General features: G+C 44.2%; 1 protein-coding gene across 1 annotated transcript in view; it reads left to right on the top strand.

Annotated features, from left to right (window-relative positions):
• The window catches only part of LOC124545884, a 118,858-nt gene that overhangs the window by 76,454 nt on the left and 22,819 nt on the right, over positions 1–19,585 (top strand). The window contains exon 2 of the mRNA XM_047124845.1: positions 3,910–4,125. Coding sequence (XP_046980801.1) covers positions 3,910–4,125 — 216 coding nt within the window. The remainder of the gene's footprint in view (positions 1–3,909; positions 4,126–19,585) is intronic.

Raw genomic sequence — 19,585 nt, 5'->3', positions numbered from 1 at the left:
CATAGAAAAATTGTAATAAATTTCACCATACATCATGTTACAGCAAAATCGCAAGAAATGCTCTATTCATCACATTGATGCAGCAAAGTGGCAACAGATTACCTATGTTCTAGCAAAATTTTAACAAACCACTCTATAAATCTTCATGTTACCACAAAATTGTAACAAACTGCTCCAAGCTGCATCAAAATTGTAACAGTGTCCACACATTGTTATGTTACAGAAAAAATTCAATGAACTGCCCTTTTAATAGCAAAATTATAATAAATTTCTCCATACACCCTGATGTTGCAATAAAATTCTAACAGGCTGCCCCATAAATCATGTTACAGCTAAATTGTAACCAATTACACCATTTATTGGCATGTTACATGTTGAAACGTCCCCTTAGAAAAATTAATGAATTACTGTGTTGATAAACCTCTTACTGAACGTTCTCAGACATTACTCTCTTTACTTACTCTGATCAACACTAAACTGACACTCAATATTTTTAGCGCAACGCAATGTGACTTTTAATAATCCCTACAAAAGAATGGCCCTGACTAACAATAACCTATACCTTTCACAAATCACTTACCTCACAAAAATCTTCGTTACTCGAACTACTGCAATACAGCGAGCGCCACTACTGCCAGCTAAATAAAAGATTCAAACTACTGAAGGCACTAGCTACTGGTGGACATAGTTAGCAAATGAAAGATTTTGATAGAGAAAAATCAGTGTATTTACCTTAATAGTGTTCAAAAGTCATAATATATATAGCAGCTCATGACATCCAGTCTTACAAATGTACTGTCTCTGATGGACACATGTCCAGATCATTCGCTCTCAAAATTCCACCATCTCTCTCCCCACATCAACCACTGCTGGCGGCTCACCTCCAACTGCGCAACGCTACGAACTGTCAATAGCCAACAGCCCAACACTGCAATAGCGAATATTACAACAATGCCACCCAGCCACAGACTGCACACAGCACAGCCAGTGATTTTCATACAGAGCGCTACGTGGCGTTACCAATATAAAAACCTAAACAGCCTACTTACAATGTTGCATTGGCCTGTGCATTGCTTTGTTACAGAAAAAGTGCGCGTATGGGGCCAGGAGAGTGAAACACAAGAAACCATCAAAAAGTTTCCGTTGGAAGGCTATACAATCCAGAATAGGTATGCCAATTAGACAAAATAGCTCTGAGCATTGAGACAATCGTCCCAAAGACGCAGCAGGTTGAAGATAACCGTTTGGCGAAAGACCGTGTACTGCCGCATCAGGAAACTCGTAACTGCCTGCTACACATCCTCGACCGACAGGAATCATTGACTCTTCAAGGGCCTTCTTAGGGGACTGCAGGAGTGATTCGCGCATGGGGAGAGATCATGACTATCGGGCGAGTGTCCGAATGTCTCCCACTTGACTCTGTAATTGATGAGGCTTGCCTCCCAGATCGACCAGCGTCTCGTGTCGAATCGCGCACCACCCCAGACATGCTGCTCTATACATATTCTTCATTCCCCGATGTTTGTCCTTCAGCAGGAAAGAAAAGGATAACAGCTCGTTGGTTCTGTTTCGGCCTATCTGGTAAGAGCGTCGCCATAGTTCACTTTCCCAGATTTACTTCGCGCATGTTGGAAAGGCATGAATGTCACATTTATCAGTTGCCTACATGTCGGTCCTTACATACCCATAACTGAGTCGTGCTACGTCGCATATACACTACTGGCCATTAAAATTGCTACACCAAGAAGAAATGCAGATGATAGACGGGTATTCATTGGACAAATATATTATACTAGAACTGACATGTGATTACATTTTCACGCAATTTGGGTTCATAGATCCTGAGAAATCAGTACCCACAACAACCACCTCTGGCCGTAATAACGGCCTTGATACGCCTAGGCATTGACTCAAACAGAGCTTGGATGGCGTGTACAGGTACAGCTGCCCGTGTAGCTTCAACACGATACCACAGTTCATCAAGAGTAGTGACTGGTGTGTTGTGGCGAGCCAGTTGCTCGGCCACCATTGACCAGACGTTTTCAATTGGTGAGAGATCTGGAGAATGTGCTGGCCAGGACAGCAGTCGAACATTTTCTGATCCAGAAAGACCCGTACAGGACCTGCAACATGCGGTCGTGCATTATCTTGCTGAAATGGAGAGTTTCGCAGGGATCGAATGAAGGGTAGAGCCAGGGTCGTAACACATCTGATAAGTAACGATCACTGTTCGAAGTGCCGTCAATGCGAACAAGAGGTGACCGAGACGTGTAACCGATGGCACCACATACCATCACGCCGAGTGATATGCCAGTATGGCGATGACGAATACGCGCGTCCAATGTGCATTCACCGCGATGTCGCCAAACACGGATGCGACCATCATGATGCTGTACACAGAACCTGGATTCAGCCGAAAAAATGACGTTTTGCCATTCGTGCACCCAGGTTCGTCATCGAGGTCACTATCGCAGGCGCTCCTGTCTGTGATGCAGCCTCAAGGGTAACCGCAACCGTGGTCTCCGAGCTGATAGTTCATGCTGCTGCAAACGTCGTCGAACTGTTCGTACAGATGGTTGTTGTCTTGCAAGCGTCCCCATCTGTTGACTCAGGGATCGAGACGCGGCTGCACGATCCGTTACAGTCATGCGGATAAATTGCCTGTCATTTCGACTGCTAGTGATACGAGGCCGTTGGGATCCAGCACGGCGTTCCATATTATCCTCCTGAACCCACCGATTCCATATTCCGCTAACAGTCATTGGATCTCGACCAACGCGAGCAACAATGTCGCGATACAATAAACCCCAATCGCGATAGACTACAATCCGACCTTTATCAAAGTCGGAAACGTGATGGTACGCATTTCTCCTCCTTACACGAGGCATCACAACAACGTTTCACAAGGAAACGCCGGTCAACTGCTGTTTGTGTATGAGAAATCGGTTGGAAACTTTCTGCATGTCAGCACGTTGTAGGTGTCGCCACCGGCGCCAACCTTGTGTGAATACTCTGAAGAGCTGATCATTTGCATATGACAGCATCTTCTTCCTGTCGGTTAAATTTCGCGTCTGTAGCACGTCATCTTCGTGGTGTTGCAATTTTAATGGCGAGTGGTGTACATTTCAGCAACGACCTCAAACAAAAATATTTTGATGGCCCTTGTAGCAACAAACATCTGGGAATTCTGACATTGCCCTCACAGTATATATTTTCTTTAATGACGTTTGTTGTTAGCAATATTAGCCTATTCCCAAGAGTTAGCAGCTTTCACTCAGTTAATACTAGGCAGAAATCAAATCTGCATGTAGAATGCACTTCATTGACTCTTGTGCAGAAAGGAGTGCAGTATTCTGCTGCATCCATTTTCAATAAGCTACCACAAGAGCTCCAAAATCTTAGCAGTAGCCCAAACTCTTTTAAGTCTAAACTGAAGAGTTTCCTCATGGCTCACTGCTTCTATTCTGTCGAGGAGCTCCTGGAAGAGCTAAAAAATTAAGCAAATTCCAGTGTTACATTGTTGATTTTCTTCATTTAAACTTACGACTTGTCACCTGAATATGTTTTTTTATATTTCATTTTATCTGTTTCTAATATCGTGTTATAATTTCATGTATTGTCTCGTTCCATGACCATGGAGACTGCTCCTTAATTTGGTCCCACGGAACAATAAATAAATAAATAAATAAATAAAAGAAGAAACGTGAGGCAAAAGGGTCAGTAGTGACACCAGCACCCACAGCACACGTGTGTCATACCTACCATGTGTTTTGGTATCCGATACAGAAAGTGAGGTAGAACGCAGGGATGTAGCGGGAGTGATAAAGCTATGAGGGAATGGGGTGGAGAGGGGAGCAGGGATGCATCTTTGATGTTTGATCATAAGTTGATGATTGTGTGCCGTTGCAGTGTGTGTGACGATGCTGCGTCGGCTGGCATTGCTGTTTGTGCTGGAGCTGACGGCCTGGGATGTGGCGTCAGACGGTGAGCCACTGGTGCAGAAGTGCTGCGGCCAGCAGCAGGTCCTGGACGCCGGACACGTGTGTCGCAGAGCGGGAGCAGACGTCAGCTGGGACGACGGAGGCGACCCCTGGTGGTGGCTTCCCAAGAACTCTGTCAGTCTCAGTGAGTCCTGCTGCTGCCCACTGCCGCATGTTGTCCAGCTCTTCAAATCGCCGTGGATACTGCATAAACTATGAAATTATAGGTTTTTCCAAAAATATTCATCCCATTTCATCAATGGGTATATTTCAATATACCCATATGACTATAAAGTTTTTGTATTCAATGGAACCACCCAATTCTTTAAGGGCACCGCCACCTCAAGGAGTCGAGAATGAGAGTTTCACTTTGCAGCGGAGTGTGTGCTGATAAGAAATTTCCTGGCAGATTAAAACTATGTGCCGGACCGAGACTCGAACTCGGGACCTTTGCCTTTCGCAGGCAAGTGCTCTACCATCTGAGCTACCGAAGCACGACTCACGCCCGGTCTCACAGCTTCACTTCTGCCAGTATCTCGTCTCGTACCTTCCAAACTTTACAGAAGCTCTCCTGCGAACCTTGCAGAACTAGACTCCTGAAAGAAAGGATATTGCGGAGACATGGCTTAGCCACAGCCTGGGGGATGTTTCCAGAATGAGATTTTCACTCTGCAGCGGAGTGTGCGCGGGGCGTGAGTCGTGCTTGGGTAGCTCAGATGGTAGAGCACTTGCCCGCGAAAGGCTAAGGTCCCGAGTTCGAGTCTCGGTCCGGCAGTTTTAATCTGCCAGGAAGTTTCACCTCAAGGAGTGTTTCAGAATTTATTATGAAACCCTCGCTATCCTTTACAATGCCATGCTCTACACGATTTACTTTCCAGAGCCGTGGAAAGCATTTACAGTCCTCCACTTTCTAAAAAATACATTACTGCATCCTCACGGATCTCACACTACCGACCCGTCCACCTCACGTCAGTCTTCACGAGGAACCTTGATAACATCCTCATGCAACTAATCCATCAACGTCTTTTAACATTCATAAGAGACCACAATATTTACTGTGGCTTTCGTACCAGCTATTGGATTAACGACCACCTTCCAACTATTAATTAAATAAAAGTCCGCCATATTAGTCTCCCTTGATATCCAATAAACTTTTTGGCCAGAAATGCTGTTCTGGACTGCTCTTCAACGAGAAACGTTTGCATTCCTAGTTAACTATACACACTTTATAGCATGCTCCCTTCACAACCGTCTTACATGTGTTACACACATGGTTCCACAACTTTCACCCTACCGCCAGCGTGACTCAAGGCACTGTCATGTTCCCCGTCCATTACACCCTGCACAACGTAGACGCTCCCAGATCAGTCCCTCCCCTCACGAATCTCATTCAGTATGCTGACGTCATCGCTTGCCTGGCTCCCTTCATACCTTCCAGTTTGTCCATAACCCATTCAACATCACTTTAAGCTTCTGATCGTGTGCAGTAATATGCGGAAAGTGCAAGTAAGTCCACAGAAAAGCCAACCCACCATAAATCTACTGCAATGCCCTGCTCATCGAGCTAACCCCGGTGAGAGTGCCCCTGACAGTAGGCAGGCCAAAATTACTAATCGCTGCAAGTTCCTATTTTGGTATCTACTTCTAAATCCTACAAACTACTAACTAACCTACGTCAAGTGCGGTGCTGTCATAATCGGGGTGAGCGTCGTACAGATTTACAACCCTGTATCTGCCACAAACCCATCTCTCTCACTAACACAGTTAAGTATTTAAGACCAACCATTGCCAGCAAACTAATATGAACTGCACATCTCCTTACATACCATACAATGGCTGAAAATGAGAAACCGATTCATACAGTTATAGTTGGTGGTGACTTTGTCCTCGAAATGTTGGCGAAAATACATGTTTAAATCCGGATGTACGAGTAAAACCTCATGCGAAATTGTGCTAAGCGCATCCTCAAAAAATTATTTCGAACATTTAGTTCATGAGCCCACGCGAATAGTAAACAGTTGTGAAAACACACTTGACCTCTTAGCAACAAATAATTCTTAACTGATAATGAGCATCAAAACGGATACAGGGATTAGTGAACACAGCGTTGTCGTAGCGAGACTCAACATTGCAACCCCCAAATCCTCCAAAATAAACGAAAAATATACCGCATCAAAAAGGCAGATAAAAATTCACTTGACGCCCTTCTGAGAGACAATCTCCACTTCTTCTAAATTAACAATGTAAGTGTAGATCAGATGTGACTTGAATTCAAAGAAATACACTCCTGGAAATTGAAATAAGAACACCGTGAATTCATTGTCCCAGGAAGGGGAAACTTTATTGACACATTCCTGGGGTCAGATACATCACATGATCACACTGACAGAACCACAGGCACATAGACACAGGCAACAGAGCATGCACAATGTCGGCACTAGTACAGTGTATATCCACCTTTCGCAGCAATGCAGGCTGATATTCTCCCATGGAGACGATCGTAGAGATGCTGGATGTAGTCCTGTGGAACGGCTTGCCATGCCATTTCCACCTGGCGCCTCAGTTGGACCAGCGTTCGTGCTGGACGTGCAGACCGCGTGAGACGACGCTTCATCCAGTCCCAAACATGCTCAATGGGGGACAGATCCGGAGATCTTGCTGGCCAGGGTAGTTGACTTACACCTTCTAGAGCACGTTGGGTGGCACGGGATACATGCGGACGTGCATTGTCCTGTTGGAACAGCAAGTTCCCTTGCCGGTCTAGGAATGGTAGAACGATGGGTTCGATGACGGTTTGGATGTACCGTGCACTATTCAGTGTCCCCTCGACGATCACCCGTGGTGTACGGCCAGTGTAGGAGATCGCTCCCCACACCATGATGCCGTGTGTTGGCCCTGTGTGCCTCGGTCGTATGCAGTCCTGATTGTGGCGCTCACCTGCACGGCGCCAAACATGCATACGACCATCATTGGCACCAAGGCAGAAGCGACTCTCATCGCTGAAGACGACACGTCTCCATTCGTCCCTCCATTCACGCCTGTCGCGACACCACTGGAGGCGGGCTGCACGATGTTGGGGCGTGAGCGGAAGACGGCCTAACGGTGTGCGGGACCGTAGCCCAGCTTCATGGAGACGGTTGCGAATGGTCCTCGCCGATACCCCAGGAGCAACAGTGTCCCTAATTTGCTGGGAAGTGGCGGTGCGGTCCCCTACGGCACTGCGTAGGATCCTACGGTCTTGGCGTGCATCCGTGCGTCGCTGCGGTCCGGTCCCAGGTCGACGGGCACGTGCACCTTCCGCCGACCACTGGCGACAACATCGATGTACTGTGAAGACCTCACGCCCCACGTGTTGAGCAATTCGGCGGTACGTCCACCCGGCCTCCCGCATGCCCACTATACGCCCTCGCTCAAAGTCCGTCAACTGCACATACGGTTCACGTCCACGCTGTCGCGGCATGCTACCAGTGTTAAAGACTGCGATGGAGCTCCGTATGCCACGGCAAACTGGCTGACACTGACGGCGGCGGTGCACAAATGCTGCGCAGCTAGCGCCATTCGACGGCCAACACCGCGGTTCCTGGTGTGTCCGCTGTGCCGTGCGTGTGATCATTGCTTGTACAGCCCTCTCGCAGTGTCCGGAGCAAGTATGGTGGGTCTGACACACCTGTGTCAATGTGTTCTTTTTTCCATTTCCCTATGCGTTCTCTACTCCTGGAAATGGTATACCAAATAAATTAACAAACGACGGTGTTGATACCACTTGGTACACAAAGCGGGTCAGAATATTGTTGCAGAAACAACGAAAAAGAATGCCAAGTTTAAACGAACGAAAAATCTCCAAGATTGGCGATCTTTTACGGAAACTCGAAATTTAGCGTGGACTTCAATGCGAGATGCTTATAATAATTTCTACAACGAAACTTTGTCTCGAAACCTGGCAGAAAATCCGAAGAGAATCTGGTCATAGGTAAAGTATGCTAGCGGCAAGACACAATCAGTGCTTTCTCAGCGCGATGCTATGGATATACTATGACAACAGTGCTGCCAAAGCAGATTTACTGAACACAGCCTTTCGGAATTGCTGCACCAGAGAAGATGAAGTAAATGCTCCAGAATTCTAATCACGAACAGCTGCTAACATGAATAACGTAGAGGTAGTTATCCTCGGAGTACTGAAGCAACTTCGAGAGTATGCTGATGCAATAGCTCCACACTTAACAATCACACACAACAGCTCTCTCGACTGAATATCCATACCCAAAGACTGCAAAGTTGCACGCAAACATTCAAAAACGGTAGTAGGAGTAAAATGGCTCTGAGCACTATGGGACTCAACTGCTGAGGTCATTAGTCCCCTAGAACTTAGAACTAGTTAAACCTAACTAACCTAAGGACATCACAAACATCCATGCCCGAGGCAGGATTCGAACCTGCGACCGTAGCGGTCTTGCGGTTCCAGACTGCAGTGCCTTTAACGTAGTAGGAGTAATTCACTAAGTCACAGGCCCCTATCATTAACGTCAACATGCAGCAGGATTTTGGAAGATAAATTGTGTTAGAACATTATGAATTACCTCGAAGAGAACGGTCTATTGACACACAGTCAACCTGGATTTAGAAAACATCGTTTTTGTGAAAAACAGCTAGCTTTTTACTCACACAAGGTGTTGAGCGCTGTTGACAAGGGATTACAAACTGATTCTGTATTTCTAGATTTTCAGAAGGCTTTTGACACTGTACCACACAAGCGGCTTGAAGCGAAGTTGCGTGCTTATGGAATGTGGTCGCAGTTACGTGACGGAATTCCTGATTTCCTGTCAGAGAGGTCACAGTTCGTAGTAATCGACAGGAAGTCGTCGATTAAAAAAGAAGTGATTTCTGGCGTTCCCCAAGGTAGTGTTATAGGTCCTCTGCTGTTCCTCACCTACATAAACGATTTAGGAAACAATTTGAGCAGCCGTCTTTGCAGATTTATCGTCTAGGAAGTCATCAGAAAATTTTAAAAAATGTAAAACGACCTAGGGAAGATATCTGTGTGGTACGAAAATTGGCAATTGAAAAATGTTAGGTCATCCATATGATTGCTAAAAGGAAGTATTTTAAACATCGATTACACGATAAATAAGTCAAATCTAAAGCCGCAAATCCAACTAAACTTCCAGGAATTACAGTTACGAAAAACTTAAACTAGAAACAACACACAGAAAATGTTATTGGGAAGGCAGACCAAAGGACGCATTTCATTGGGAGAATGCTAAAAAATGTAACAGATCTACTAAAGAGACTGCCTAGATTACGCTTGTTCCGTGCTCTTTTGGAGTACTGCTGCGCGATCTGGGATCCTTACCAGATAGGATAAACGGAATACATCGAGAAAGTTCAGAGAAGAGCAGCACGTTTTGTATTATCGTGAAATAGAAGAGAGAGTGTCCCTGACAATGATAAACGATTTCGGGTGGACATAATTAAAACAATGGCGTTTTTATTTGCGGCGGAATATTCTCGCGAAATTTCAATCAAAAACTTTATCCTCCAAATGCGGAAATATTTTGTTGACGCTCACCTACATGGGTCGAAACGATTATCACAATAAAAAAAAGGGAAATCAGAGCTCGCAGGGAAAGATATAGGTGTTTGTTTTTCCCGCGTTCTCTTCGAGATTGGAATAATAGGGAATTACTGCGAAGGTAGTTCATTGAATACTCCGCCAGGCACTTAAGTGTGATTTGCAAAGTAGCCATGCAAATGTAGACGAACTAATAACAGGGCGTTCCTGGGGTATTATATTTCTCTACCATTACGCTCAGCTATAAACCCCTCTTCCATCACATCCCACCTAACGCCAACATTTCCTGGATCTCTACCTCAGCTAAATGCTGGAAATCTTTTGAAATCTTAGAATGACAAACACTCTCTGTCGCCCTTCGCATCTCCCAACCCACCTTAACTAACATCCTAGGAAACTGTAGCCCATATTACATTTCTCATTAATGACAAGTACGTTGAATACATCTTTCCGGTCTGCGTTTTGCAAATACATCTTCGAGATCTCAGCTCCTTTTCCACTTATTACTACAAGTAATTACACAATGGGTTTGCAAACTTAATGTATTTATATAAATGTTATCAATAGCAGCATTGCTGTTTTCCATACCTCTGAATGTAAAAGGTACGAAGGAGAGTTATAGTCTATGAGCTGAGCCTTAAAGAGCAGCTGTAGATTAAAACTGCATTAGGCTACAGTGTACACGTTTCTACCCCACTAACTGCGTGATTTGGCCGGAGTTGGCTATGACTAAGCAGCTCGTGCATGTGTAGAATGTGTGCAATATAGCCACCTTGCAAGTCCCCTAGACCTGCGATTCTCAACCTTTATTTTTCTTTGGTAGTAAAGCTCGCTCCAAAGTTACGCGACACCACTGCGTGTGATTTTTTTCATGTGTTGCTGTTGTGGTCGTCAGTCCTGAGACTGGTTTGATGCAGCTCTCCATGCTACTCTATCCTGTGCAAGTTTCTTCATCTCCCAGTAGATACCTCAACCTACATCCTTCTGAATCTGCTTAGAATATTCATCTCTTGGTCTCCCTCTGCGATTTTTACCCTCCACGCTGCCCTCCAATAATAAATTGGTGATCCCTTGATGCCTCAGAACATGTCCTACCAACCGATCCCTTCTTCTAGTCAAGTTGTGCCACAAACTCCTCTTCTTCCCAATTCTGTTCAATACCTCCTCATTAGTTATGTGATCTACCCATCTAATCTTCAGCATTCTTCTGTAGCACCACATTTCAAAAGCTTGTATTCTCTTCTTGTCCAAACTATTTATCGTCCATGTTTCACTTCCATACATGGCTACACTCCATACAAATACTTTCAGAAATGACTTCCTGACACTTAAATCTATACTCAATGTTAACAAATTTTTCTTCTTCAGAAACGTTTTCCTTGCCATTGCCAGTCTACATTTTATATCCTCTCTACTTCGACCATTATCAGTTATTTTGCTCCCCAAGTAGTAAAACTCCTTTACTACTTGAGGTGTCTCAATTCCTAATCTAATTCCCTCAGCATCACCCGACCTAATTCGACTACATTCCATTATCCTCGTTTTGCTTTTGTTGATGTTCATCTTATATCCTCCTTTCAAGACACTATCCATTCCGTTCAACTGCTCTTCCAAGTCCTTTGCTGTCTCTGACAGAATTACAATGTCATCGGCGAACCTCAAAGTTTTTATTTCTTCTTCATGGATTTTAATACGTACTCCTAATTTTTCTTTTGTTCCCTTTACTGCTTGCTGAATATACAGATTGAATAACATCGGGGAGACGCTACAACCCTGTCCCACTCCCTTCCCAACCACTGCTTCCCTCGACTCTTATAACTGCCATCTGGTTTCTGTACAAATTGTAAATAGCCTTTCGCTCCCTGTATTTTACCCCTGCCACCTTCAGAATTTGAAAGAGAGTATTCCACTCAACATTGTCAAAAGCTTTCTCTAAGTTTGCAAATGCTGGAAACGTAGGTTTGCCTATCTTTAATCTATTTTCTAAGATTAGTCGTAGGGTCAGTATTGCCTCACGTGTTCCAATATTTCTACGGAATCCAAACTGATCATCCCCGAGGTCGGCTTCTACCAGTGTTTCCATTCGTCTGTAAAGAATTCGCTTTAGTATTTTGTAGCTGTGACTTATTAAACTGATAGTTCGGTAATTTTCACATCTGTCAACACCTGCTTTCTTTGGGATTGGAATTATTATATTCTTCTTGAAGTCTGAGGGAATTTCGCCTGTCTCATACATCTTGCTCACCAGATGGTAGTGGTTTCTCAGGACTGGCTCTCCCAAGGACGTCAGTAGTTCTAGTGGAATGTTGTCTACTTCCGGGGCCTTGTTTCGACTCAGGTCTTTCAGTGCTCTGTCAAACTCTTCATGCAGTATCATATCCCCCGTTTCATCTTCATCTACAGAGTCTTCCATTTCCATAATATTGTCACCCTTGTATAGACCCTCTATATACTCCTTCCTTTCCCTTCTTTGCTTAGAACTGGGTTTCCATCTGAGCTCTTGATAGTCTTACAAGTGGTTCTCTTTCCTCCAAAGGTCTCTTTAATTTTCCTGTAGGCAATATCTATCTTACCCCTAGTGAGATATGCCTCTACAGCCTTACATTTGTCCTCTAGCCATCCCTGCTTAGCCATTTTGAACTTCCTGTCGATCTCATTTTTGAGACGTTTGTATTCCTTTTTGCCTGCTTCATTTACTGCGTTTTTATATTTTCGTCTTACATCAATTAAATTCAATATTTCTTCTGTTACCCAAGGATTTCTACTAGCCCTCGTCTTTTTACCTACCTGATCCTCTGCTAGCTTCACTACTTCATCCCTCAAAGTTACCCCATTCTTCTTCTACTGTATTTCTTTCCCCCATTCCTGTCAACTGTTCCCTTATGCTCTCCCTGAAACTCGGTACACCCTCTGGTTTAGTCAGTTTATCCAGGTCCCATCTCCTTAAATTCCCACCTTTTTGCAGTTTCTTCAGATTTAATCTACAGTTCATAACCAACAGATTGTGGCCAGAGTCCACATCTGCCCCTGGAAATGTCTTACAATTTAAAACCTGGTTCCTAGATCTCGTCTTAGCATTATATAATCTATCTGATACCTTCTAGTATCTCCAGGCTTCTTCCATGTATACAACCTTCTTTTATGATTCTTGAACCAAGTGTTAGTTATGATTAGGTTATGCTCTGTGCAAAATACTACCAGCCAGCTTTCTCTTTTATTTCTTACCCCCAATCCATATTCACCCACTACGTTTCCTTCCCTCCCTTTTCCTACTATCGAATTCCAGTCACCCATGACTATTAAATTTTCGTCTCCCTTCACTATCTGAATAATTTCTTTTATCTCATCATACATAGATGAAAAAAACAAACATATAAAGTACACACAGTAGATTTTTTTAAATCATGCAACTACTATGAGAAAAAAATTTACAAATTTATTGTGGAAGACTCTTCAACAGGAAATTTTGAACATGAACATAAGACATGTAATAAAACAAACTTATTAAGCAGGAACATAAGTAACTGCAGTCATATACAGCACATATAGCGCATATTGTGTTAATGTAAGAACACTACGACATTCACACGTCAGAAACTGATTAGGTAGTAACACATGAACACAATGCAAACTTATGAATCTCAAACAGGAGATAAAAAATAAATGTTAACATTAGAACTACAAAAAGTCATAAAACTAGTGAGATACTTGTCCCTAAGGTTTCTTGCAAAGTAGATCTATGCGTGTAAAAAATCATGACAAACGCACTCTCATCTCGTCTTCCACATGAAGGAGGCGACACCAGTAGCCACATTTTGTTGTCATCAGTGTAGAGAATCAGACTCGCACAAAATAGGGCTTTGTGAAGGACAGTAAAGGAAATACTGCTTTATTAGCAATTTCCGGATTTTCACTATCGGCTGAGGTCCATAAAACATCGACAGCATTTTCTTTCAATTTCGATCTGAGGACTATATCCAATGATACTTTCTATAAGTTGGGCTTTTGCGGAGTTGTTTAATTCTGCTTTCGATACATTTTCCTCATCAGGTGGAATCAACAACTGCCAGCCATAGTCGACATCGAGGCAATGAATTTGGATATCCACTTCTGTATTCAGGTCACTTGATGAGGTAAAACAGCTGGAAAAGCTGCTATGTCATTCTCTTCTATGGCCAAAATCCAAATGCCGAGTTTATTCGAAAATGAGCTGGTTTTGTCACTTGATGATATGGTCGTTAGTAGGGAGACAATACTGTTTTCAGAACACATTGTGGGTTGCCTATATCAGGGGCACATATACATTCAGGGGCAAACCTGTTGTTCTCTTTTGATTGGGAGGTCCGTAACCTATTGTTCTTCTAAGAGGATTATGACCCCCTGAGGATAACCCATCCTTTCCATTGACAGGTACTTAGCCTATTGTTGCCCCAACCATACCCCTCCTCCTCCTCCTCCTCCCCCTCCTCCCACTCCATCCCTCTGGGAACCCTCCTCATCGATGCAAGCACACTTTTTATATCTATTTGATAGACTAATTAATTAAATAGATCAGTTAATTGACCCCCTCTGGCAAACTCCCCAGCCCTACACTCCCTTTCCCCACCTGGAAATTGGCAGGAAAAAGACTCAACTGATTGACCACTTGGGTGGAAGTCGACTGCAGTGTATGGAATATTGTTTAAACAGTTTAGGAAATGAGTAAAATGTTATTCATTTAAACAATTTATGAGATACAAGGTAGTGTATGGAATAAAGTTTATTTATTTACTTAAAGAATTTGCCAGGAAATCGATCACAGTGTGTGGAATATTGTTTAAACAATTTAGACAATGTTTGAAATATTGTTTATTTGAACAGTTTACGAGATACAAGGCGATGTTTGGAATGTAGTTTATGTATTTAGTTAAAGAATTTGTCGGGAAATTGACTGCAGTGTATGGAATACTGTTTACTTAAACAATTTACAGGATGCAAGATGGTGTAGGGAATGAAGTTTGTTTAAAGAATTTGTCAGGAAATCGATTGCAGTATTGAATATTTAAACAATTTTGGCGCTTTTTTTACTGTGATAGTGCATGGAAACGTTGAGTAGGTTTAGTTTATAATTGCAGTCAGAGTCAGGGACGTTAAGGCTCTTATTATTTGTCTTCCTCACCTTTCGAAACACATTGGTGTTTGAGGAGAGATGGGAAAACCAGAACAATTACATATCTAAAATTTCATGACGTATTTTGAAACCCACCGTCACTTTCTGCATATGGACAAATTAATAGAATCTCAGAGACAAACTATTTTGTACACATCGAGAAACATACAGTAGTCACACTGCACTGATAGCTAAACCGTGCAAAAGTGGTCTACAGATCATGAATGGAATAAAGCGCAGTATAGTAGCCACTGTTTGGGGTCTCCTGTGAGTGTGTCCTTTGTCAGGGCACCACTGCGAAAGTCAAACTGCCCAATGCCCTAATTAAAGATCAGGTTACGAAATACCACTGACCACAGACTACATATCAGGCTCCTTTGATCCTGCAGCCCCCAAGCAGAGCATCAAGTGGCAGGTGGTGGCATTCAGCTGATCAGGAAATAACAGACTCACTTCCTGTCATTGTTTCTTGCTTCTACAGAATTGTATTCTTAGGGAACCCAGGCCCACAGGCTCATACACGCTTGGGATGGTCAGCGGACAGATATTTTGCTATTGTTGATTGGTCAGCTTTTCTGGAAATTCTTGAAAACACATCTCAGAATGTTGTTCAACCTCCTGGTATTCACCCCAGAGACATTTAAGTGCCCATTCCTCCTGAGGAAGACAGCACAGCTTTTGCGACTCTGCAATCTTTAACAGCTGTCCAGCAAGGCGACCAGAGGCTCCTCGCCTTGGAGAGGTACAGCTCTGACATGCTGGTGAAGGTTCGCGACCTGCTGGCGGTGGGGGCAGCTGTTCACATGTGACCTGGTGGTGGTGGCTGGGTCGGAGGCAGAGGCATCAGAGGGGGCGGGGGGGCCGGAGGGTGGAGAGGTGAATGAAACATCCTACTGCCCCCATTGACTGACAGGTCTCAGCAGGAATAGTTTGAGAGCAATATACCAGAATTCTAAGTGACTTACTTTCACTAGCATGACAAGGTAACCGACAGACATAAAGTAATTAACGTTGGATGTCTGTAACTATTTGACGATGGTTACGAATATGATTCGTGAGCTGCAACGGTAATCAGGCGTTTTTTCGTTGTGGTGAGGCCTCTTGACGAAAATTCAGTCTCCCACCTCTACAAGAAGAGACAGCCATCATAATGAAATCATCTGTATTACCCAATTTCTAAAGCGATGTGTAGTATTGAACTAATATTTACAGCTCCTCTGTCCTGACATTTGGCTACGTTAAGAGACTTTGTATGTCACGACGGATCTGGATTTGACTACGTGAAGAGAGCTAGAAAGTGAGAAGGCATCATGTGACAGAAATAGAGCATGCTCTCAGCACTCCATCATCAACCAAATATGAGTTTAATATTCTAGTCCTGTATGCAGGATGTAATAGATACTGAGCTGATAAGAACAGACTTTTTTTACCCGATGAGAAAATTCTTAGGGGAAATACAGGCTTTGCCATAATGTTATACAGGATTTTCAAACTAAGAATCAGCATGTAACATTACTTTAGCGATGTGATAACACATGTATGCTCCGATTTCTTCCATCCTCTTCTTTTGTTCTTTATTATATTTTCATTCCCCATCCCAATATGGACAGAGGAGGGTTTTCAGCGGCACAGTCCGCCACTCTTCAGCCACATGACAGTACAAATAAAATGATGAAATGAGACACATAAAAGGCGATAAAAAAGGGGGCAGAAGAACATAATAAGGGGAGACAGTGGAGGTTAAAATAGACACATGCAAGGAGACATTCATTGTGGGACAGTTAAAAAAATCCACATAAAGATAAAAAACACAGTTGGCGATTTGCAGAGCACATAAAATACGCTGAAGTCACATGCAAAAGTTAAAAGTTGGCCACAGCAGTAAAACACATCAGAACGATGACACTATAAAACCACTGCATGAAAAGGAGCACACACGATGAAGAATAAATACTGCTGGGAGGGACCAGCTGAGGGAGGACAGGCCTGAGGAAAATCAAGGAGAGGTGGGGGCAGCGGGGGAGGGGGGGCTGGAGGGGGTAGGATGAGGACAAAGGGAGACAGGGGTACAGGGGATGCACTAAGGAGCAGGAGAGAGGGTGGGTGGGAGAGGAAGAGGGAAGGCAAGTCAGGAAAGGGAGAGGATGTAAGAGGGAGGAAAAAACCGCTCAGGGGAAGGGAATGGGAGGAGAGAGGGAGCCCTTAGGAGGGGGAAGGGGGAAGGAGCGGTTAGAGTTGGTAGGAGGGGTAGATATCAGGTCGAAATTCATAATTCGTGAGAGGTAGGTACTGGAAGGTATGTTGGTGGAGGGTGTGGAGATAGAGAGAGAATAGGGCACAATGGTAAAGGTACAGCAATGGGATGGGAGTAGAGAGGATAGGGGACACCAGGGGGTTTGGTGGATCGAGCCTGTGGGTGATGTACAGGGTGTCAATATGTTCAAGGAAAAGGAGAATATGTGGGAAGAGGATGAGGTCATAGAGGATCTGTGTGATAGATGGGAGGTGGATATGGAAGGTGAGGTGAAGTGCATGTCATTGAAGGATTTGGAGGGTTTTATAGAATCTCGGTGGGGCAGAAATCAAGGTGACACTAGCATAACAAATGATGGGACGGATCAAGGATTTGTAGGTGTTAAGGATGGTGGAAGGATGCAGTCCCCATGTCTGGCCAGACAGGAGTTTTAGGAGACAGAGCCTTTTGTGGGCTTTGTGTTGGATTTTAAGGAGATGGGAGTCCAGGTGAGAGGATGGTCAAGGGTGAGGTCAAGGTATTTCAGAGTAGGTGAATAGTACGATCATACATGGTAAGGTAGCCGGAAGGAGGGGTTGGTATGACCTATAATGACTGACTGAGTCTTGGAAGAGTTGGTGCAAAGGGACTACTGGTTGCACCAGGTGGTGAACTTGTCGAGGTTGTTTTGAAAGGTACATTGGGACCATTCAAGGGTGGTATAGTGGGCCAGGAAGGTGGTGTCATCAGCAAATTGGAGGAGGTGAAGAGGTTTTGGCTGTTTGGGCATATGTGCATGATACAAGAGACGGAGGCTTGGGGCATGCTGGTGGTAGGATACAGAGTACAGGTGTTGGTACTGTGGATGTGAAATAAGAGGGACGACGAGAGAGGAAGCAAGCAATGAGATGAACTAAATTGATGGAGTTTAAAGAACAGCCTGGGATGCTATATACTGACAGAGGCGTTCTGGAGGTCGAGGGCAACAAAGATAGTGGAGCGATGGGAGTTAAGCTGGAGGTAAAGAAGATTGGTAAGGTTAGGGAATTGGTCAACTGAGAAGCAGGGCCAAAAGCCACATTGGGTAAGGAGGTGGTGCTCGTTAAGGTAGTGGTAAATACAGCAGGAGAGATGGACTCTTAAGACCTTACTGAACAGGGAGGTGAGGCAGATGGGAAGATACAAAGAGGTATCAGAGGGGGGTGTCTTGGGTTTAGGGAACAGAAGGACGTGGGAAGTCTTCCACAGGTCGGGGTAATGGACAGCCAGGAAGGGGGAAAATCCTTGAGGTGGTGCTAGGTTACACCATAGTGACAAGGGGCAGTGTTTCATTTGGAGCAGAGAATGAGTTTGATGTTATGTGCAGTATTGGGAGTGTTTATGTCTGAGGGGTAACTGATCCAAGTACTAGAAACTGGGGGCAAGTTGTGGGATGGATGTATTGGAGCATTCAAAGTCTGTGGCGAAGAGTAGTAATCGTCGAGAATGGGGGAGGTGGTAAGTAAAATGGTTACACTTACTGAGATTGTCAGGAAAGGGGCATTTGTTGTGGAGAAAGGGATAATGCAGGGTGGGATGGTTACCAGTGTGGCAGTGGAAGGCAGACCAGAATCTGGAGGAGTTGACAGGGAGGGCAAAGTTGAGTCATGTACATGTCGTGCACCAGGTCCGCCATTTCTTTGCTGTTAAGAGGTTGCGGATGTGTCGTTGTAATTGCTGGTGACAGAGGACTGTATCCCAGTCACGGGTGTGCAGGAATGAGTGGTAGAGCCTGTGGGATCCACAGAGAAGAAGGACGGCCTGTGGAGGAAGAGTAGGGCGGTGAGGTTAGATAAATTTGATAGGAATTTGGGCCTCCACAGCGTCAGTGATGATCTTCTGGAGGAAAGACGCGGCATGAGCAATGTCAGTGGGATTGTGAAATATAAGTGGATGGCTTTCGATCTGTGAGGCAACGGATTCCCAGCAGGCATCCCACAGTGGTAGTCGTGGATGGACTTCAGAAGGGCAAATACCCCTCTTAGACAGGATGGATTGGATTTTTTTTAAAGTGGAGGGTCTATCTCGGCGCAGAACTGCAGTTGTAACTCTATGTACAAGCCACAGCTGCTTGTCTCACAGCATGCTAGGAGTTAGTGAAGCTCATCCACGGCCAGTGCAGGCATGATCATGAGGGCTCAACTGACCGTAAGCCATGGCTTAGCCTGTCGCGATGGCCCTGGCTGGTCAGCTCTTCAGGTACAGTCAGTAAATGGTGCTGGACTACACTGAAGATGACTGGACAGTTTTTTTGTCTTGAGATGCCTTGTTCAAGTAAGATAATGAGCACTATACATGCAAAAATTCGTACATTGTATTTCCACATTACTGTTGGCTAGCATACAACTTGTATGGTATAAGTGTATTTCATTCCTGAGTGCGGTTGCTACATGATCCCTGTATATAGGGAGCATGGATTTATGACTGTGGGTCACTGTGCTAATAGTATTACCCATTCTTATGTCCCTTCCAGCAGCAACTATTTGCTTGTAGATTGGCAGGAGGTTACTCTTTTGCACTTCAATGATAGTTTGCTGCCCTATTATTATTATTATTATTATTATTATTATTATTATTATTATTCCCATATAGGACTATTTGCTAGACTAACAGCG

Source organism: Schistocerca americana, chromosome 8, assembly GCF_021461395.2.
Source record: "Schistocerca americana isolate TAMUIC-IGC-003095 chromosome 8, iqSchAmer2.1, whole genome shotgun sequence".
NCBI lineage: Eukaryota > Metazoa > Arthropoda > Insecta > Orthoptera > Acrididae > Schistocerca > Schistocerca americana.
This window is presented reverse-complemented; position numbering and strand designations above follow the sequence as displayed.